Source organism: Falco biarmicus, chromosome 4, assembly GCF_023638135.1.
Source record: "Falco biarmicus isolate bFalBia1 chromosome 4, bFalBia1.pri, whole genome shotgun sequence".
Lineage (NCBI taxonomy): Eukaryota > Metazoa > Chordata > Aves > Falconiformes > Falconidae > Falco > Falco biarmicus.
In genome coordinates, this window is record NC_079291.1 from 40,484,694 (window position 1) to 40,507,426 (window position 22,733).

Here is a 22,733-nt window from a genome sequence, read left to right on the forward strand (position 1 = left end):
CATGCTTCCTGCCCTCCTGCCATGTGTTTATGTACCTCAGTGATCACTGACATGGTATCTTACGTTGCACATCTGTGACCTGCAAAGGAACGGATTTTACGTGTGCATTTATTCTCACACTTTCTACTACAGTAGTCTTGTATTTATGGTAGTAGTAGCAAAATACAGTTGTGGACAGAAACAGGAGCAAAAATTAGGCAACAAAATCTGGAGGCTATATGATATAGTACATATTGAACAATAGATACAATTTTTTTCATTTGAAAACGCAATTGGTGTAATTGCTTCCATTAAGAAGTTAGGATATTATTGGAAAGAAAAATCCTTTCTGTTTGTGAGATGTCTACATCAGTTGTATGACAGGAGAGGGTGAACATTTGGATGGTAGTGTGTTTTGATATGCTACACTCTTCCCCATGAATCACAGTCACAATTAACTACAACAAAAGCGATGGCGATCAGCACTGCTTATTAAGAACACTCCCACCCACACTCCCATTTTGCATACCGACTTTTGGGTGGTTGTACCAACATCATGTCTTACCTGATTCCCAGTTTTATGCCTTCCCTCATGCCCCCTTTCTTTTTTCCCTTCCACTTCCCAACACTTGGAAAAATTCTCTGAATTGATGTTAGATACTTTTTGGAGGGCAGAAAAAAACCCATTCTACATTCGCATTTGTGAATAACAGACACTGTACATTTTGTTGCAGTTAGCATTTACAAGCACAAAAAGGGGCATTAGTAAGCATATGATTCCATACTGGTTACATGAGAGTCCTATTATGGATCCTGTGTAGTAGCTACAACTTTCACAGCAATCTTGAAATTACTGTATGGATTTTGCTTCCAGACCAATGGCAAGTATCAATGGATTGACAGATGGAGATTTGTTTACAGCAAGTGGTCCAGCGGGGAACCAAAACAGACATTAGCATGTGTCTACCTAGACACTGATGGCACCTGGAAGACAGCTTCTTGCAAGGAAAAATTCTTTTCTGTCTGTAAAAAATCGGATGGTAAGCAATTACCTATAAGTCTTTTAACTAGAAGGTGTGTAGATCTATCAACTGTGCTAAATAAAATAAGCCACTGAAAATACTTGTTTATACACTAGTATACAGGAAGACATGAGTAGCTAACTAGTTCTAAATTTTTCCCAGTAAATAAATTCATAATCAAAATTACCAGAAGCTTAAGAAATAAAGGATTGAATACTCATTGATTTCTTAACTTTTAAAGTCATTCACTTGCTATAAAATCTATTTTGATTAGGCATCAGATGAAATTCTGTCTCCAGTTTGAGGCACCGAAGATTGAAAAGGCTCTCAGTCAACGATTTTCAGATGACCAGGAAACAAGAATTAAAAGGAAATATTATAATTAGAGTGGGACAAAGGACTAAGAAAAAGATTATAAATTTTAAATATTAAAAATGAGCCCTAAGGAATGGAATTAAATTTTTCCCTATGTCTCATATGAGTTAAAAAGGAGTAGAAGACTTAAATGCAGCAAGGAAAAACTTCTAATTTTATCAGTATAGAAGCCTTTAATAAATACTTTGGACAGGTCAGGGAATCTCCATCACTACAGCTTACTAAGAACAGACAGGACAAACATCTGTTAGAAATTACATAATTATATATCAACTTCATGTCATCTGTGAGCACAAGGATGAATTACATAACCACCTGAGGAGCCTTCCAAGCACCAACTTCTATAATTTATAAGGAAATAAGTATAAATATGATTTCACAATTTAGCTATGTTATTCTTGTCAACGTTAAGGAAGATCTTGAATCATTAGAAAGCTTAAAACTGCATGCCAATTTACATTCTAAGATGCTGTAATTTAACAAAAATCCTCAGGTTTTGATATATAATGTCTTCTACTTCAATATTCTGGAAATCTAATTTGAGTGCTGAATGTTCTTTAATAGGGGAAGAAACAGACTGTAGAAGACTCACACAAAGAAAATGTAATTGGCAGAACATTTAATTTTCGTTCCATCTGCATTTATCTTCTCAATCAAAATTTTCCTATTATATCAATGACTATGGAATATATTCAGGATGCAGTTTAACAAAAAGTCCTGCAAGCTATGTTTAGTTATAACCACACTTCCATTCACAATCACAGTTTCTGCTATAAGGTTTTGATCCTGTCAAACAATGAGAATGAAGTGTCAGAAGACATTTTAAAAATAGCAGTTTTAACTAATTAGGCAGATACTTATGCCAGAAAACCAGCTGGATATTTTATTAACTAGACTAATTACAAAAATCTTCATTAGACAGAATCTATACTTCTTACACAGTATTGCATCTTCTTAATCACCTTGACAAATAAATGTGAAGCAAAATATGCTCTCAAACACACACTCAAAGCCATATTCAAGCTCTGTTCAGAACAGGCTTCATTTCCTTTATGATGAAAAACCTAATACAGTCTGTTTAGTTTTGTCTTAGTAGTATAAAGGGAAAAACAAATTTTATAAAATAACTTGTTTCCAACTACCTGATCTCTTATCAGTAATGGCCCCTACTGAGCTCCCACAACTTCCTGGAAAATGCCCTGAATCAAGAGGACACAAATCTTGGGTACCTTTCCATGGTCACTGCTATTACTTTGAGGCCTCCAAGAAAAGGAGCTGGTCTCAAGCTCATCAGGAATGCGCCCGACTAGGTGAGTGTTTTGTTTTAGAAAGAATGAAGATGTAATTAATTACATAAAATAATGAATGACATTGCTAAGCAAATCTTAAATTACTTTAAAACTTCAAACTTAATGCTTTTTAGCTTGCTTTTCTGAGCATACTTTTTCACAACAGAACTAAACTTTGCCAGAGACAGAAACATCTCATATCTCAAATACCAGCTGAAATACAAATATCTCAAAAATATTAAATTCCTACTAGTTTTATGGAAATCAGTAAGTGGTTAGGGAGAGAAATACTTTTATAGTCCCATAAAGGCACAGACTGCAGGGTTAGCTCTCCCTTCCCCAAACAAGAGGGAAACCACACACAGCATAAACTAGGAGACAGATTCATAGGAAAGTTGCCTTTGTTAGTTCCAGGGCACAGTTTGTTAATTGGATCTTACTGGCTGGACAACAAATGAATCGGAGGAGTCGTTTAGCTTTCATGAATCAGTAAAACACACCCAACTGTGCAGCTCCTGCTCTGAAGCAGCCCCCGCTGCTGTCTATGATCTGTGGAGAAGAGCTGTGCGTTGATCAGGGGTGAGGAAAACACACTTTACTCTACATTTCTCATTTCTCCTGGCTGTTCACTGAGAATTGCTGTGACGCAGCAGTGAGTAAAAATAGGAAAGATCCTATACATTAGCACTATATGTCTGAGTGTTAGAGAGAATACAAGGATTTCTAGCAGCACCTCCTTGTATGTATGAAAGCATTGACCTGTGACTGAGCAAACCGAAAAAGTAGCTTTGCAAAGGCATTTTACTTTACAGTTATGTGACAACAGAATTCCTGAAGTGGTTCTGTAGAAAGATAAATCACATTATTACTACAAAAAGTAAACTTCACACTAATAACCAGAATGAAAGGTCGCATTTGGAGACTGGTCCATGTTCTAAATTCCTACACTTTTGCCTACGTGTTACCCACTGGCCAGGCCAAGAAGGTGATCATTTCCTGATGACACCAGCACAGCTTTTTGTAATTGTAATGCCAGGGCCCATGGCAATTATAAATCAATTTCTGTACCTCAACCTCTAGCTGCTTATAAATCCTATCTACCCTTGCAGTAATAGCATCAAGGACTGCCCAGCCACTGGTGGGTGATGGAGCTGTAGTGGCAACATGCGTGGTGCTGACTACATCATCTATACCACTTTCAGCTTGCTTGCATCACAATCTGGGTTGGGGTGGGACCTGTCCAAAGAGTAACGTAGGACAGCAATTTTTCTTCTCTAGAATACCCAAGGCTAAACAAAAATCCGTGTCTTCATGCTGATTTGCATCCATACAGCTCATAGTCATGCTCAAAATATGATATTGTAATATAATAAGCATAATGAGACTAGTGAATATTACCTGCAAGAATCGGTGTCTTCTATATCTTTTTGCGTATCTTTTACGTGTTTATTGACTTAAACTGTAAGGCAACGAGACATTGTGATGTGTTCGTTAATATTTTTTCAGCTGCTAATTTGGTATCAATAGGAGACTATACTGAAGCAAACTTTCTGGCAGACACCATCGAGATACTCCATGGAAAATCACCAAACTTTTGGATAGGGCTAAAGAAAAATGACAGAGGTAATATCTTCAATCTTTAATCATACATTATCATATCGTACAAAATTATGATACGCTATATTAGAAAGAAAACCACTTTGTATACTTGAAAATACACATATATACAAATTATACAGTTTATCTCAAAGCATGCTTTACATATGCTTAGAAATGTAACTGAAACATTTGACCACCTATTTTGTGTTACAAATTTTTGTTTTCCCCATCACAACGTTTAACCCCCTGTATTTTATACATATATTCTAATTTTAAATATTAGGACAGTGGGTATGGGCAGACAAATCTGCAATGGATTTTGTCAACTGGCAAACAGGAGAACCTTCAAACAAAAGACATAAAGATTGTGGAGAAGTATGTGCATTGTCTGGCCTCTGGAACACCAACGTCTGTTCTTTCAAGAAAGGATATATCTGTAAAAAACCAAAAAGTAAGCAACATTTCTAATATGTTACGGTTAATAATGCCTTATAATGTATCTTCATTGTGTAACATAAAATATAAAACATCATAGATTTGTGTGCAAAACCAATAGACCCCAATAGTGGGATTCAGCTGCCTAAATACTGACAAGCCTCAAATGGTTTCTGACTACCTCCTCATACGGCTGCATATCCCATAAGTACTGTAAAATCGCCATCAGCCCCATGCAGCCATCATGAATACTTCAGACCCCTATGTTTAGGCAAAAGAATGGTCACAGACCACTCATTTTTAATGACAAGCCAGTCTAATTTCATTAGAATTTCCCTCAAATATCACACAATCTAAGCTCAAAAGCAGCATTTTGTTTTAATTTCGCCTGAATATATTCTCAAAAGATGTAACCTTGTTCCAATGAGTGTAATGAAAACTCTGTCTTGTAGAAATGCTGGAATTGGTGATTCCTTTCATTACTGTCCCCTAAACCAGTGGATTAAAGGAATACTATAACATACATTCTTGTGGCACTCTTCATCTACAGTATGATACAATTGTGTTTAATAAAATGCTGGTACTATCCTGATAGCAAAATTATCATCTGCAAGAAAATGCATGAGTTCAATTACCAACTCAGATTAAAAGAAAGTGGTCCAGAACATGAAATTTTATTTGGTTAAGCTTCATATTTTTGTTCTCCTTTCCCTTACCTACTAAGTTCAGGAAGCGTAATTACCACAGGAACCACACCCACATGGAATGGTTGTCTATGACAGAAGGAGCTAAACTCACAGAAGATCCTTTTCAGCTCAAGTAAAATGCTCATGATACATCTCTAACACTTGAAACCTGCATTTAGGAAATTTTTCCTGTTTCAGAAAACACCTTAAAATGATTAAGGATCCTGTGAGCAGTTTCTCAGAAATGAACATATTTCAAAACACTTTTAGAAATAATAGAAATCTGACTCTTAATTTCATGTCTGGTTGAGTATCTCAAATGAAGAGGTCAGACGCTTTTGGAATGAAAGTGACAGTCATCCTACTAGACAATGATCTGGGAGAACAACTGTCACCAGCAAGTGGATGTAGGGAGAATTCTCAGGAACGTCTGGACTTCAGAAGTTAAAAATGCCTCTTTTTGTTTTTTAAGCATTCAGAATAAACATTTTCCTTTCCTTCCAAAAGCTCCTGAAAACACAGAAATGTCAACAGAAAATACAGGTAAGCATACTTCCTTTTAAGTAGAATTATAAGGAGATGCTCAAATACAACAAAAATATATTTACATAGTTTCTAGGTCTTAATTTTGAGAGTATTTAAAAATAAAAAGTCCATAAACTTAATCTGTATCTAGATACAGGAAACGGAGGTTATTCTGAAGTCAACTGGGGTTTGTTTAATCATATTTTGTTTGGGTTTGTTAGTTAAAAAAAAACCAAACCAACAAACCCACTTGTTGAACTGAAAATCTACATGCATATTGCGTTTGTCTGATTTCTAGTTAAAGAACGATCATTTACTGCTAGATTCTGAAATCTCTTGATATCAAAGGTGTTGATTCCATTTTATCCACTTACAGAAGGGAAAATGGAGAAAGTACTCTCTGCTGGCATCATTTGGCTGTTGGTTCTTCTAGGCCTTTCTATAGTTGGAGCTGGAAGTATAGCTTATTTCTGCTGGAAGAGGAAGAGACAAAACCTGCTACAGATTTCAACCAGAATGAGTGGACCAGAAGCAACTGTGGATGTCCAAGAAAAAGATGCACATACCGACATGTAGTTTGACAAAATGCCCATATATTCCATCTAATAAAACCCAGACTCTGAAATGGTGAAATTTTATGCCAGCTTTGCATTTTTCTACCCATATAATAGTCTCCTCTCTTCACAAACATAAGGTTTATGGATTTATATAAATACACACACATATATACTCGCCCCAAAATTCCCTCCAAATTGTTACAGTTTCTTTTGTTTAGTTCAGGGAGTAGACATATATTTTTCACATAAATGAGCACGGCTGAAAGCTAGTTCCAGAGGTGTTCAAGGAAAATTCTGACAGATATTTACTATGGGAAATTACTTAACTCAATGTAGAAATTCTCCTTTTTGCACCCAGAGGAAATCATTACTCATGTCTTTACATTATTTTTACCCTGCTGTATTACTTCAGCGTTATCCAGACTACGATGGGAAACACTGCTCATTTCAGATTTTCAGCTTCATAGTTTATGACACTATCTTTTCATTCATGTAAACCATGTTACAATACCTGCATCTCAATTTAATGAAACCAATTAAATACTTTTTCCTTACCAAAAAATAGACGGAAAGATGGAAAAAAATTGAAGAGACTTCATTATTCCTACCTCTAGTCCAAATTTTGGACGTAATCATATCATTTCCCACAGCCTTGCGCTTTTCTATTATTCTGTAAATATCAACATTTTTCTGACAGGTTCAAATAAAAATAAAAGAGTAGATGATCCTTCCACTGGGTTTTATTTCAGTAACGATGCTTTCAGTATGCAGTGATGCCTCTTTTTAAATCCAAGCATGTATATGAAATGGCTATCTTATACTATATCATATACCTCTCCAGTTTAGAGAAATAAAATCACTGATGTACTATTTGAAAATAAACTCTTCCTTTATTTGTTGTAATTCCATTTGATAATGTACTGCCTAGATCCCCTTTCAGCTTTTCTTCAAGTGTATAGAAAAGCAGTGTTTGCCTCGGGGGAGTTTATCATTCTGCGTATTTTCAGACACGCATCATCCCTCCTGAGTTATGAAGACGCCGTTCCCCAAGCCATGGCACCTGGCACTAACAGGCCTCAGTGAAGAAGCATACAGAGGAGCAGGGCTAGAGCAGAGGAGCTTCTACCAAATATCTGTAATGGGAAACAGGTTCTCTTTGGTCCTCCTGTGAGCACTGTAGTCAGAATTACTTACCTTCTCCCTACGCTTAAGGTCTCTTGACTGACAAAAAGTTGATGCCATGCTAAAGAATTCTTTTTAAAAGAGTATATCTGGAATAAGTGGAACAGGTTTCTACACATGTGTGCCTATGCCTGAGCAGCTTGCGAACAAAGTTGTATTACATCTATTACTTACCTTTTTTCTAGCTATCCAGTAAACAATAAAGTCTCCTAAGCAAAAATGGTATTGATAGCTACTTAGAATGGAAGTACCCCCTTCCTTTACTTCAGTTGTTTTATCAAGGGCTGTCCTAAAACACAGGGCATCTCTGCTAATGTTTCCTTCAGAGCTTTCAATTTTTTTCCCTCTGTACTCCTTTGCTGGATGGACACACAATATTGTACAGCTTTGGCTAAGTTTTAAAGAAGTTTCACCAATCACAGATATAGAAAGATGTCTGAAGATTGTCCAGCTTTTCCCTTTCTGGTATGTCTGTATGACATAACCAAGAGACCTGGTAAAAAAATCAAAACTGCCAATGTGTGTGCGTGTGTGTGTGTATCCATCCCATTATTTAAAATACAGTTAAAAGTTAAGTAAATCAAAAGTAAATTAATGTCCTTTGAACACTTTGCAAAGTCCAGAGATAAAAGCCCTTAGATAAAAAGAAATTCCTTAAATTACTAAGTCCTGTAATACCAACTCCTGCAATAAAGAAAGAGTCACTGCTATTTTCAGGAGGAAATAGGAAATAACTAAGACATCTTTGTACAAAAGTGTGCAAATGAGGAAAACACCACCTGCCTCCCCTGGAGATGACTAGAGATAAAATTGTTTCTTGTGTGCTACAGAAATCTGTGAATACATAGTTATGGTTGCCCTTTGGATGAGTAAATAGTGAAAGTTTTTTTCCTGTTCTATACCTAAAAAAGTACAGCTTGTTGGATACTACTATATATATGCCCAGCTTAGTGAATCTGATAAATTAAAATTACCTTTCCTTAAAGAAAAAATGAAACAACACACAACAGAAGAGACTACATTTTTTGAAGTTATTTGTAAGTTAACAGTAAAAATCGGGAGCTCGTAACAGAGGTATTCCAGTGACCAAATTCAGCCCAGCCTAGGATCTCCAAAGGAGGAGCCTGGCTGCTATCACCACTGTGCAGGAAGCACAGAGAGCTCAACAGTCTGGCTGCTCTGCATGCCAGCTAGCCGTGTTACCATATGAAAATCTCTTGATATATATACATTGTTATGTGCAGCTATTTTGTAGTTAAACTGAATATCATGCCTGAACAAGAAAAGGCCAGGGTCACAGGCTAGGCATAAGGTATACTGATGTCCCTCCTGCAAGATACTGAGACACCACAAAGGCTGATCCAAAGTGCCTCTTACAGAAACAGGAAAGATGGCACTGTGGTGAGAGCAGTGAAAATACGTGAGGGCAGAGTGAGCCGGCGCAGCTGTGCATGTACCTGGGGAAAGGGCTGAGAGGAGGGCCACAGCCCTGGCCAGACCTACTCGCACCAGGCAGGCACTGTCACTGCTACCCACTGCTCACAGCACGGGACAGCACTGCCATAGCAATGATGGGTCATTCAACCTAGTGAGTCTCAAACAGCTGAACAATTACTGGCACAGAGACCAATGCATCTGAACACTTTGACTCCTCTGTATTTGTCTTTCGGACTTGATATTGGATATCACTAAGACACGGGCCACACACCTCACATTTCTCTGACACAGAAGAGGGCTGGGTTGCATTTGCACATTTGCAACTGCACAGGGCAGAGGAGAGACCCTTACCCCATTCAGTGCTTAATCCCAAACCCCAGTGTTTCCACACAAATCAGTTGCTTGCGCATTTCTTTTTTCTCTTCAAAAAGTCCTGTATAGTTAAAACCGCTGTCAATTCAGTGCTTGGGGTAAGAAAAACACTGCTTATTATGAATACCTCTGTTTAGATTAACTTCAGAGTAGAGAAGACACCCCAGCACTGTTGTCAAATGTGTTTATACTGATGTATACTGTTGCAGAATTTTTCCTCTCATTTTCATAAATACTGCCTGATTTTCCTCACCAGTTTCTGACGACACTCCACCTCCTCTGTAATAGACTGACAATTTTGTGACAGGAAAAGGTGATTCAGTAATGGAAATACAGAATCCTCACTCTTCTTGCAGCCAACCGAAAAGCTTTATTTTTCAACTCTGGCCACAGAAGAGTTGGTATGATACCACGTTTGAAATACCAGAGTATGTACGGGGATGTATGGAATTACAACCAATTTGTTGTCTCAGAATTACAAAGTCAGCGCTCCAAGAATTAATCTTTTCAGCTTTCTGTGGTAGTTTGCTTTTGCATCTGTTAGAACATTTTGTATCCGATACTACTGCTGCACAATGGACTAAACTACTGATAGAATGGACAATTTTAGTACAGATAACAGGACTGGGGCTGCTGGCCGTGGTTGGTGTTAGCTGTCAATTTCCTGGTTCCAGTTACATTGCAAGAAAAAGCATCGCGGTGAATCATGAGCTCTTGCAGACAGTAAATACAGTACCCAGGAAGATAAAACTCTCTCAGGCCTTCTGGTATTTGTCAAACAACGGATCCTAAAAGGAGTCTTGAAACAATTCATCTTCTTGCTACTGTTCATCAACTACATATGCAATAATTTTGATTAATTAATCAATATTCTGCTCCCTCTTTATTATAGCCTTCAGAAGGTATCAGTGGGCCTACTTTTCTCTTTGATCAACTTTATAAACTGCTGTATGTAACAGGCTGGACCCGATCTGGGCCATGTGGCTTACACATTCCCTTTATGAATTATATGAAACTTGTAACATTCAAATTCATTTATTACAAGTATAAAAATAATTTTCAGCCTTTTGAGTATTTGAAGCACTTCAAGTGTTTAGCAAAGCACAAGTACAGCGTTCCCTGTTACATTTTAAGGGTTTTTTTCATTATTTACACATTTTAAAGCTTCACATGGACAAAGCATAAATACTGAATCCAGGTGTTAAACTGCTTATTAGAATAAACTTGTAATCTTCACATTTCTACAAATAACCCTAATATGTCTTCAGAAGATGACAAGTTTTCTGGAACTGGTGCCAGGCTAGTTTCAACAGTCACAGAAAAAAAAATTCTGGGCACATTATATTTTCACATAATATTTTTCTTATTTTTCATCATACTAATTTGCAATGAAAATATAATCTCTTTCATACATAGGTTCAGCTACCTAAGACATCTTAGGTAGACTTATCTAGCTAAACCACTTAGCCAAGGTCCTCACTGTGGTCAGTACAGAGAAATGGATACATTAGGATGCAATTACTGATGAGACACTCTAGACTTTCACTGACACAGAGAAAGCCTAAACCAATTATCTCCCCGTAACTGCGTTCTGCAGAATCCAATTCTTAATTTGTATCTTATGCAACCGGGCACAGCACACACTAATCATTTTTTGTTGATCACATTTGTGGTCAATAGATCCAGGATACTTCAGAAAACAGCTACCAAAATCAGCCCCATTTTTTTCCCCTCTTCTTGAAAACAATCACTTCTGTAAAAAAACCCTTCTGTAAAATTCAAAAATTTCCATTCAGAATGGAACCTGAGCAGGTAGTATTTCTTAAGAAAATGTTAAGAACATTGACGTAAGTTCCTTTGAAAGCACAAATCATTGACTACAAAGGAACTATATCTGAAGCAAACTCTCAAGGCGACCATCTGCCCTTGTACTCTCACAAACACTTCCCAACCCAGTGCCAGGATGGGTGAGAAATCGGTGAATTCTCTGTATTTCAATTCCACCCAGTTCTTTCTGTACTGTACTGTACAGCTGACCTGTACAGTACACCAGCGAACCCTTGAGAAGGTTAAGCTATGTCGCGCATCAGAAACGAGGGCTCTGCTGCTTCTATCTCCATCACTGATGCATACAGCTACAAAAGAAACACTGAAATTAAAAGTCCTGTTCGGTCTCATACCAAGTGCTGCTGCTGAAAGTTCCCTCTCTTCTTCGGTGTAGATGCCCTAAAACCACTGCACCCACTCTGGCAACATTCTGTTTATATTTCTCCCATCTGCCTCCTATTTTCATGATTTTAATGCTAAGCTAGAATAGAAGACTGGTATATCGCTCCTCTGCCCTGCGCTCCATGGTGCACAGCCGCCTGTTGCCCTGCACCTTTGCCACGTGCAGCCCTGGCTCGAAGCGCCACAGCCACTCCCAAGGCTGGGGACCGCCCGCCATTTCCGGCTGGGGGCTGCACGGCCGCACCGCTCCCCACGCACCCCTCGCTCTCACGTCACCCCGCGGCAGCGCAGGCCCCGCGGCGGCGCCGCCCTCCACGCTCTGACAGGGCATGGGGAAGCCTCCCCTGCCACCGCCATGGCAGCTGCCGGAGCCGGTCAGGCCCTGCGAGTGGGGGTCTCTCTTCTTTCACGGATCGGGGTGGGGGTGGGCGGGCGCAGATGACGGCGATAAGAGCCGGGCAGCGGTAGGGCCGGCCGAGCGGAGCGGCGAGGCGCCGGCGACTTCGCCCCCGAAATGGCGGCTACGGGGGATGAGCGCCGAATCCGCGGCAGGCGGCGGCGCCATCTAGCGAGCGAGCGGCAGGCGGCGGCCGGGCAGCGAGGTCAGGGCCGGTTCTGCTTTGCGTTGGGTTTGTTTGAAGTGGAGTAAACGCTGGTGAGGGCTGCGGAGCCAGAGTCTGTGGCGCGGAAGGAGCCTTTTATTCTCTGCAGGGCAAGGAGGCGTCACGCGAATTACCTCAGCTGGAGTCGCCCAGGACGTGCCTCAGAGAAAGGCAGCCTGCGCCCTTTGAGGGACCGCCAACCAGCCGGGCGCGGGGTTTGCTTGAAACAAAATAGGCAAGGCACTCGGGGGCACAACCTGGAGGCAAACAAATGAACTACGGTGGAGATGAGAGGGAAGTGACTCAAATGTCGTCATTAATTTTTTAGGTGATGAATGATATAATGTCCTGGTCTTCTCTCTCTAGCTAGAGATTTAGTCTAATGTGTCTGTACAATTTTTCATTTTTTTCTTATTGTTTCTGTTTCACTTGTAAGTGAAGCAGAAGTAGTGAAATTATATTTTTCTTCAGTTTCTCTTTTGTTGTGTGTGTCGTCGTCCCCCCCCCCCCCCCCCCCCAGTGTTGCAGGATCTTCACTTTAATGTTCCAGGTAGGCATTTGTCATCACATAGGCTCTTAGGGTTCAGTTTGTGCAATATTGGCAACAGAGGACATATGGGTGATTCACTGTTGCTTCTGGTATTCAGGTCATTATGTGACAAATCAAAAACTGTGTGTGTCTCTCTCTCCCTAGATAATAGAGAGATAATAATGTGTGTTTATCTCCCAGAAGCATTCTCAAGATCAGTTAATTGCTTTTAAATTTTAAAACTGAAAATTTACAAAAATGCAAAGAACATTAGCTTATCATTATTAGTGTCAGAACTGGCAGGAATTCTTCTGGGTCAATTACGGAAACTTGTTTACACACCAGACTTGCCCCACTTGGGGATATAAATATGGCCACTTTTCTTTCCCACTTTTTTGTCTTACTGTTAGGATAAAGATATCTTACTGCATGACTAGTCTTTCTGTAAATGTCCATTTACTCTCTTTCATTAAAGTCCATTTTGTTGGTTTTATGGTTTTTGAGACTTTAAATGTATTTCTTTACAGATTTTTCAAGGATTGAAATGGAATTGCACTTACAAGCAATAGGACTTTGACACATTAGAGAGCATCAGTAATTACTAACAGTACTTCTTTCCTGTTTTTGTTGTCTTTTTAACTGTTCACTAGGATACTATTGACTACAACGGATTGAGAGACTTCAAATAAAGAAAGCAAAAATAATGGAAGACTTCAGTTACCTGCACGTAGACTTGTATGTATCATATGGGCTGTTGTGCAGATAGCACAGGTACACATATATCACCACTTTTTGGGGGCAAAAACTTACAACAGAAGGTTAACCAGGAACGCAAGGCCTTGTTCATGATATGGTGGGTGAAGGTCACTGTAATACTGATCACATTCACCTCAAATTTGACATAATTTAAGAAAAAAAATGGAAAAAGGATCCTCAAAGTTGTTCTAAAAGAACTCTAAATTGCCGTTTTTTCTAGTATATAACCTGTTCTTGAAAACAGCTCCAGTGCCAATGGAATAGCAATACCACATCTGTCTGTACAACAACCTCTGTGTTTCCTGAGCGCTGTAAGACAGCTAATCTAATTTTCTCCAAAGTAGACCAGTAAAAACAGTAAGAAGGAAAGGATTAGGAAATACCTGTCATAGTTTATAGAAGAGTAAATGTGGGTTTTGTATTGGAAAATCAAGCCTAACAACTCTACTAGAAGGGCCCAATAAACATGTAGAGAATATAGGTCATGTGCTATTGAAGAACACCTGGGTCACCTGAAAGAGGGAGCTAATGACAATGTTTACTGATTACTCATAATTATGCATGTTTGTCAAAATTAAAGCTTGACTGTGGACACCTGCAGAAGATTTGTCCACTGCTGAGTTATGAGATAAGAAAAGAGAACCCAAATTTAGTGTTATGAAAGTCAAAGTAATGTATTTGGGAAAATTAACCCTAAAAATACATGCGCAGTGACAGAGAGTTAACAAAATTATCAATGTTACGGCATTACTGGACACAATGAGTTTAAATGCACTTGGGGCTTTCACTTATAAGACAAGGTGATTAAGGGCAAACACTATGGAAGCCTATAAAATCCTGAGCTTTTTAATTGCCATGAGATGGCATACTGTCAAAAATGGGTTTGCCATGTTTCTGGAGGCTAGGTCTGCAGGGGCTGTTGAATACAGTCATTCAAATGTGGAGGTTCTTAAACCTTTAATTCAAGGAAAACAGGATGATGTAGCAAAGAATTATTCATTATATGCTTCTTTGTACAGTCCTGTAAGTGCCCATTATTAGACCCTGTAAGAGAGAAGACAATTTATGAGATGGAATTCTGATCTGAGCCACTGTAGTGCTACTTGTTCGAATTTTTGTTGTTATTAGTGACAAAGTTGAAAAGAAGTGAGCTTCACTCAGCTAAAGAATAAGCTTCAAGTTCCTGAGTATCTTGAGGATAACCTTTTAAATGACCGTGTCAGATGCCTGAAATATTTCTAAAAGGTACATGACTTTCAGCTATTGCATATGTACCCTGTTGTTTTTGGAAATGGTGACGTCTGAGCAATGGACTGTTGTCTTCATCATTGTGTTCACAAAAGCAGGTGTAGTGTCCTTTCAGAGACATGAAGAGATTAAATATTGAGTATCTCAGAGGAGTATAAAATGTACTTCTCTCTGTTGCATGTATTCACTGGTGTGATGCCTTCAAAGTGTTTCTTTTACTGTCTAAAACACTTGGCTAATTTTCCTTTGTCTGCCACTCAGAAATTCTGACAATTTACAGAAATGTTTAATTTTGTCTTGGAAAAGAAAAGAAAGTTTTTCATAAGACATTCCATGTGTATTCTACTGAAAAAAATGTGCACTCAAATTCCCTGCTTACTTAATGGGTTTCCAGCATTTGAAGCACAAACCTGAAAAAATGTTCTGTTTATTTATATGGAATAATTCATGGAGACGGATTTTACTGACTAACCAGAAGACACTTCTGTAACACTAAAAGCCACAATTATACTTAATCAGGAGTGGCTTGTAGCTCTGTTTACTGAGAGACTATTTTGAAGACTTCCATACTAGTGCTTTAATAGGAGCTCAGAACGTAAGTAGAAATCCATATGTTCGGTGTTCTGAAAAATGTTGTGTTTGACTTCATTATACTTTAAGATACTACTTTTCCATTGATTCAGGTGCTTAGTAAGTATGTAGGGCTATGCCAAATTGCTTGTATTAGTATAAATATTTATATAGTGCAAGTGATTCATAGATTACAAAGGCCAGAAAACATCAGGGTAATTACCTGCTTTAATCAGAGACCAGAGAGTGTAAGACTTATCTGAATCAATTCTTGTCAAGCTATTCTTCTACCATATCTTTTGATTATTTTATAAAGAGATTACATATTTCCCCCCTACTATCAACAACAGAAACAAACATTAAACAGTTTTCTTTATTCTTGTAGCATCAGCTTTGTTTCAGAAATAGGCTGTCATATTTCCTGCAAGATTTCCTTTCTGGGCCTTTTATTGCTTCTCACTTACCTTAAAAACATTCTTTAATCTTTGCCTTTGGGACTAAGTAATGAACCTTCAGCACTGTCTTTACCTTCTCGCCATGCTTGAGATACAGAACAGGCTAATTTGTCCTTCAAATCTAAGGATACTTAGAATGCTGAGTGCTTAACCTATGAAGACCTAAGATAGGGCAACTAATAATGCCTTTCAACCTATCAGCCTTCCAACCACCATCCATTCAACCACCTTATCACTTATTCAGAGATGAGTGTCTTCTGATTAGGTCATGTGCTGATTTTTTTTTTTTTTCTTCCCCAGTTTTCTGCTGTTCTGTCATCTCTGTAATTTCTCAGGCTTTGCAGGAAGAAGCCAGCTGTCCTACTAAATTAACAGTCCTTTCAGAAGGAGATCAACCTCAGCTTTCTTTCAACTGAAAAACTTGCAGCTTCCGGAAATAAACAATGTACTCTGTATCTGACTATGTGACTACAAATGCTGTCCTTCAACTGTTGTGGAAATGAGAGATACCTAAAAGCTGTCTGTATCATCAGAAACATTGATGGCTGTGTCAGCATTTCTGTTTTTTCCCCATAACTGCAGTTACAGGGCAGCGAGCAGCTGAAGAAATAATTTCTTACTCTTACTGAATAATATAAAGTAAAAAGTATAACATTGCATCTAAAGGTTCTAGTGGAATTGGAACAAAACCATTATCTCACCCCTCCCAAAAAAAGAAGTATTTTTTCTTCTCACTCCTCCCAAAAACGTTTGCGGGTTTTATCCTCTAAAGCATGTATTAGGAAAGTATTTCATAGTTACTGACATGATTATACAGTTATCTTACTGGGTACATAATGGACTATCAGAAAGGATTTCCAAATTTGGAGCCAGCTTGCCAGTGACCACTACTGAAAAAGGTTCCTGGAGTTCAATGTGATTGTAACTATCCTAAGAAAGCCTTGGTTTGAAAAATGCTAGTCCAAAAAAATGCTCACCTACTAAAACTTTATCTATATGATCACACCTTTATATTAAAAAAAATCTCAGATATGGAATTGTACCAATATAGGAATGAAGAACATGTGACTGGAAATTATTCCAAGCCAAACTGAATGCTGAGGAATATATCTAGAGAGGATTCACAGAATACTACAGCTTCTGTGGAAGCGCATGTGCATACATGCATATACTGTAAATTCAAACAGCTGAGAAGTATTTTTATGAGTCCAACTTTGCCTCTCCAACCAATACTTTACAACTCCGGCATGCTGTAGTAAAGAAAACAGAAGAATTAAATACCCTGGATTTCTATCGTTTATAAATCTTCTTCCAGATGAAGCTTGTTCTGATCTCTTGGAGATCTTTAGAACATGCAAGCCTGACAAAGTTGTTGACGTGTCAGAACTGATAGGCAAGTAAAACCACTGTATAGTTCAAATCCTCTGAAAAGGCTCTTGCATGCTTCAACATGTGTATGCTGTAGGAGAAAATGAAATGAAAATGAATGCAGAAAGACTGCTGAAAGTAGATGAAGTAATGATATTGAAGAAATTAGCGAGCATTCCTGAGTCATACTGAAATGATTGTTTTTCGTGAACAACCAAGGCTGTTTAAACAAATTCTGCTTAAAGTGCTATCCCTTCATTTGACTGGAGTTGCTTACTGAACAAGTTCAAATAAATATTAACAAAACTAACTTTATCACAGACAAAGAAGTCAAGACAAAAATAAGAATTTTGAGGCAAATCATCTCGTGGAGGTAGACTTTATTTTCCTCTCGTTAATCTCATTAGTACTTTAGATGCTACTTTTTACTTTAGGTACCAGGTATTTGTTATTCAATTCAAATAATTCGGAATGAGTGAGAAACACTAAAATTCTTACTAAATCAAAATACTTTTGTTATAATAATAGGAATTTTTGAAATAATATAGTTGTTTACACTCCTAGTTTCATGTTATAATTTTCCAAACTACAAAGAAGGATCATATCATGTGGGTTTCATGTTGAGTAATCAGAAGATTATGTAAAGAAATAAAAAAAAATTAAATTGCATAATAGGAAGTCTAACACACTTGCTTTCAGGGAGAATTTTCAATCTTAAACTACAGCTAAATTCCTTTTTTTAGAATCAGAATCAAGCTTTCCTGTACATCTGTGGCAAATTCTGCATAATTTCATGATATTTTGAATTTTCTAAAGAATTTATTCTCTTTCGTGTTGAAAAAGGGACTGTCGGGGTTTAGCCCCAGCTGGTAACTAAGTACCATGCAGCCGCTCACTCACTCTCCCTCCCCTAACCCTGAGGGGTGGGGAGGAGGATCTGGAAGGAATGTAAAACTCAAGGGTTGAGATAAGAATAATGTAATAATTGAAATAAAATAAACCCAACAAAGTAATAATAATAATAACAATAACAATAACAGTTATAATGAAAAGGAGGGAGCAGGGGAGAGGGATGAAATCTAAAGGGAAGGGAGAAAAAAGCCGAAGTGATGCACAGTACAATTGCTCACCACTTGCTGGCTGATGCCCAGCCATTCCCCGAGTAATGATCAGCAGACTCTGCCCCACCCCCACCCCCCCAGTTTATATTCTGAGCATGACATCCCATGGTAGATGATAGGGCTGTATTTCCACCCCCGGGGCGGTCAGTTCCAGGTGTATTGGACGCCCCTCCAGGGGAAGGCAAACGGTGGCTTGCACTCTGCAGCCAAAGGAATTGAGGAAAATGCATTTGTGGTATCAGTGGCATATCATTTAGCTATCTTTGATTCCAGTTTGTATTGAAGTTCTAGTATGACTGATACAGCAGCACTCAACGGTGGCATGACTTCATTCAGGCCACGGGTAGTCTCCATTGTCCGTTAGACTTTTGCACGGGCCATACGGGACTACTAAAGGCTGAACAGGTCATGCTGATCACTCCTTGGTGCGCTAGTCAGTGAATCAGCTTACGGATAGGAATCAGGGAGTCTCGCTTGGTGTGGTATTGCTCCCAGTGCACCGTTGTGGTAGCAATCGGCACCTGTTCTTCTTTGACTTTCAGTAACCCCACTACAGAAGGATGGGTCTTCTGAAAAGCCAGATAAAGTAGACAGCTGCTTAATTTCATCCATTTGTGTAATAAAATTTCCTCTGTTTGTGTTAGAAGAGGAAAATACGAGATAGGAAGTTTACACAGGGAAAATTATTTCAAATTCAAAAAAGTAGAGAAGAATGATTTCCAGTGTTGCTTGTGTCTTAAGAATGTAGGACCCCCTGATGTAAGTCCAGGTCTCCCAATACTATGCAATAGGTCTTGAGACAATTCCCCCACAGTGACCATTTGAACAAAAATGGGTATAAATCTTCCAAGATTTTCCCCTTTTCAAAGGTCTTCTAATCCTTTTATTTCAGAGAAACCATAAATCTACTGTAAATTTCATCTCTTGCTGAATCTTGTCCAAGATTGATGGTCTTCTGAAATGATCATGATATTTTCTTAGATTGTTAAGAGCTTTCTAGCCATCGACAATTTTTTGGTTTGGGCTTTTGTTTTTGTTTGGTTGGTTTGGGTTTGGTTGTTTTTTTTAGGGTGGGTGGGTGTTTTGTTTAGGGTTTTTTGTGTGTGTCTTTAAATGCAAAAGGAAGAATGTCTTTGGGCCAAGCAAAAGTCCCTGTAGTGATATCATCTCTTTCTCTTCGGTTGCTGTGTTTTTCCTGCCTGGAAACTAAAAAAGACAAGGAACACTGACTCTTTCCAGTCATAATTTGTTTCAGGTTTTATCTTTATTTGTACATAAAATTAAATCAATCATTACTTTGATTCAGTCTGCTGCATAGATGCCGTCGTATTCATTGAAATGTGACTTGATTTTTAGTCAGTTTAAAATGAAAAATGTGAAGTTTCTTTATATCACCATAAATGATACTCTAAACTTTTTTATTCAAGTTTAGCAAAACCAGTTTAAATATCACATTTAAAACTGCAATAGGAAACCTACACGTAAACAAGCCTGTAACCATGTACATCTGCTCCCTGAGAAATTTATTTGAAATTCACTGCTGCTAAAAACCAAGGCTTGCCTAACATAAGCTGGATTTATTTGTGCATCTGTCATCGCATTTGCGCATCTCTGCTCATTCTAGTCAAGTGCTCTATACTGCACACCATGCAGTGATTGGCAGGACTGGAGCCTTATATAAATATGATAGATGAGGTTTATTGATGAATTCAAGTCCAATAATTTGTGAGCATCTAGTTGGTGTACTTTATCTCTCTTTCCTTAAGAAAATGTCTCGGGGAATGGAGACATCTGTTACAATGGATTTTGCACAGCAAATGTCAGTCCCAACCAGTGAGTTATTTTCTATATTCAGATTGGTTTTGGAATGGCATAAATTGCACTTACACAATTACTTTTGTCAGTGAAATTAATCATAGTCTTACAAATTCAGCAGACTTTTCAGTAATCCTATCTTTTGAGGATGTCCCACAATGCATTATTAAACAAAACAAACATGGTTAAAAAAGGTGTGGTAACAAATAACTATAATGTTTTATTTGACAGATGAATAATTTATGAACTAAGAAATGTTTTCAAATTACACTGTTTAAAGCACACATTATTTATTCACATTTTTTATTATATTTTTATATTAAACATTAATTCCGTGTTTCATATTAAGCCATTAAGCGAGTAATCTAAAATTATTGCACACCTTAAGCAATCATTATGCAAAGCTATCATTGCAGTACTTGGTATGTTCAGTAATTTTACTGTTTTATCTTGGGTTTATATTTGTAGCAGGAAAATAGTGGGCAATTGCAAGTGCCATCTTTTTAAGCAAAAGTATAAAGCCAGTTCTCTCGACTGTGGTGTACCAGGGAAAGGTACAATTAACATAGAGCTTTAAAGATCTTTTGTAGCCGGTTCTTTCCCTGTTCAAGAGTTTAATTGAATTTAAGTCTGAGCAGGGTCCTCAGTGTTGTGTTCTATTATTGCACAGGGAGTAAGAAGCAATGTGTGAAGAAGGGAAATTTTTACAGTCTGCTAGTTTTCTTTGACATTTTCTACTAGTCTGGATTTTTATGGTAATGTTGCAAATCACATAGCAAGCAAATGAACTGTGGAATTGCTACAAGTTTGAGATCATGAATATTCATTGGCTCCATTAGCAAAGTAAAAATGAAAGCTTGGTAGGTTTTAGTGATACTGTTGCAGCTGTCTTCCATATTTGTACAATAGTATGTAATCAAACTCTAAATGAATTCTTTGTCTTGATGATATTTTTTTATTATCCTGTTATCACCTTTAATGTTTCGTGTATGGTTCTCTGTGAAACATGATTTAAGAGTTCCATTCTTAACAAGTGAAATGGATTCTTCATTAAACTAATTACTTATGAAGGTGTTTTACCTATTAGTTTAAGATTTTTATTCTTGGGTAATTTCCTGGGTGAGTTCCCAATTTGAATTATTGCCAAGGCTAGAATTTGGATTTCAAAAATGTTTACTTCATATGAACGTTTAAAGAAAATGTCATGGGACAAATGTCCAGGTGTACCACTGTTGTCTCCAGTTTCCTGCGTATGGATAAGGCCAGATTCCTCTTTGAGCTGCTGGGATTGTGTGCTGTTACATTGCACTCTAGGGTATAGCCACCATAAGAGGACCATAGGAATTAAAAGCATGAACGGCCATTTTCTTGATTAAATGAACCTTAAAAATTAGATCAGTGATGACCCCAGTGCATCCCTGTCAAACAACAGAGTATTTTATCTTGCAGATGATTGGTAACATAGGTACTGCAAAGGGAACTGTTAGCCAATGTCTTTGGACAGGCAAAGACTATGTTTTAGGCAGGCTAACAGAACAAAGGCTGACTACATTGATGTATACGCTCAAATTTACCACCCTCAGGCAGCCAGGTGGTACCCAGTGCTGCTAGCATGTCCTCTAGTGTGTAGTGCTGCACTAACTGTCACGCTTATGCAAATCCCCACGGCAAGACATGTCAGCTCTCATGGGTGGCACTTCTTCAGATGCTCACAGCACTCGCTGTGGCTGTGAATGTCATGTCAATTCAGCTATCCCATATCTAGTAAACAGCAGCTGAATTCATGCTGTCAAATAAGAAAATATAACTTAAGTCTAAAAATGAAGTCAGTATATTTAGCTAGCCTTCTCTTGCATCGGCTCACTGCAGAACAGCTCTTTCCTGAACTATGTTAATAGTGGAAGTAATATACTGGATACATTACCCTAGCAGCCCTAGCCAGCAGAACCAGCCAGGACTGACAAGGTAGGACATGCCTATACATATGTCCAGTATTTCCTAATTTAGGCAGTTCTTGTTTAGGTACAAAGTCCAAGGTCTTGGAGAATATTAGACTAGTCATACCTAGCGGCTTTAATGTATTCTTGAGGCAATGAGTAACAGCTCTAAACTCCATTGGACAGTGACTCCCTTATTTGTGGAGCGTTTATCAGCCCTTTGTCAGTATGATGTGCTGTGTCACTGTCTTACATACAAACACTCTCACTATATTATTCCTGTATTGTTGTGCATTAACAACAGCTGGAAGCAGTCACTACAAAAAATAATGACAATATACTCATGTTTCCCATGAGTCACTACATAGACTGTTTTAATTTCTTTTGCTTTTAGACTAATGGTGTTTCCAAGTGACTTGTATGTTGAAAATGTGCTGTATTGCTAAAAAAGCCAGAAGAAAACAAAAGCAGACTGTATCCAGTGTTTATATGAAGCTAGCTGAAACCTGAAAGACAGCAACATAAAAGGAAAATTACTTTGTAAACAGCTTGAAAGTAAGCAATTTAATTTAACAGTTCCAATTTGGGGACATAATATTTTCTTAAGTGCACCAAGGATTGCATTTAGCAGGTTAGGTACATATT

At 38.1% G+C, this 22,733-nt stretch overlaps 1 protein-coding gene across 1 annotated transcript in view; it reads left to right on the forward strand.

The window, feature by feature from the left end:
• The window catches only part of LOC130147530 (macrophage mannose receptor 1-like), a 33,110-nt gene extending 25,319 nt beyond the window's left edge, over positions 1–7,791 (forward strand). The window contains exons 25-30 of the mRNA XM_056334804.1: positions 854–1,019; positions 2,534–2,686; positions 4,172–4,288; positions 4,548–4,715; positions 5,893–5,928; positions 6,287–7,791. Of these exons, the coding sequence (XP_056190779.1) occupies positions 854–1,019; positions 2,534–2,686; positions 4,172–4,288; positions 4,548–4,715; positions 5,893–5,928; positions 6,287–6,486 (840 nt within the window). The 3' untranslated portion in view covers positions 6,487–7,791. The remainder of the gene's footprint in view (positions 1–853; positions 1,020–2,533; positions 2,687–4,171; positions 4,289–4,547; positions 4,716–5,892; positions 5,929–6,286) is intronic.
• Positions 7,792–22,733: the final 14,942 nt, after the last annotated feature.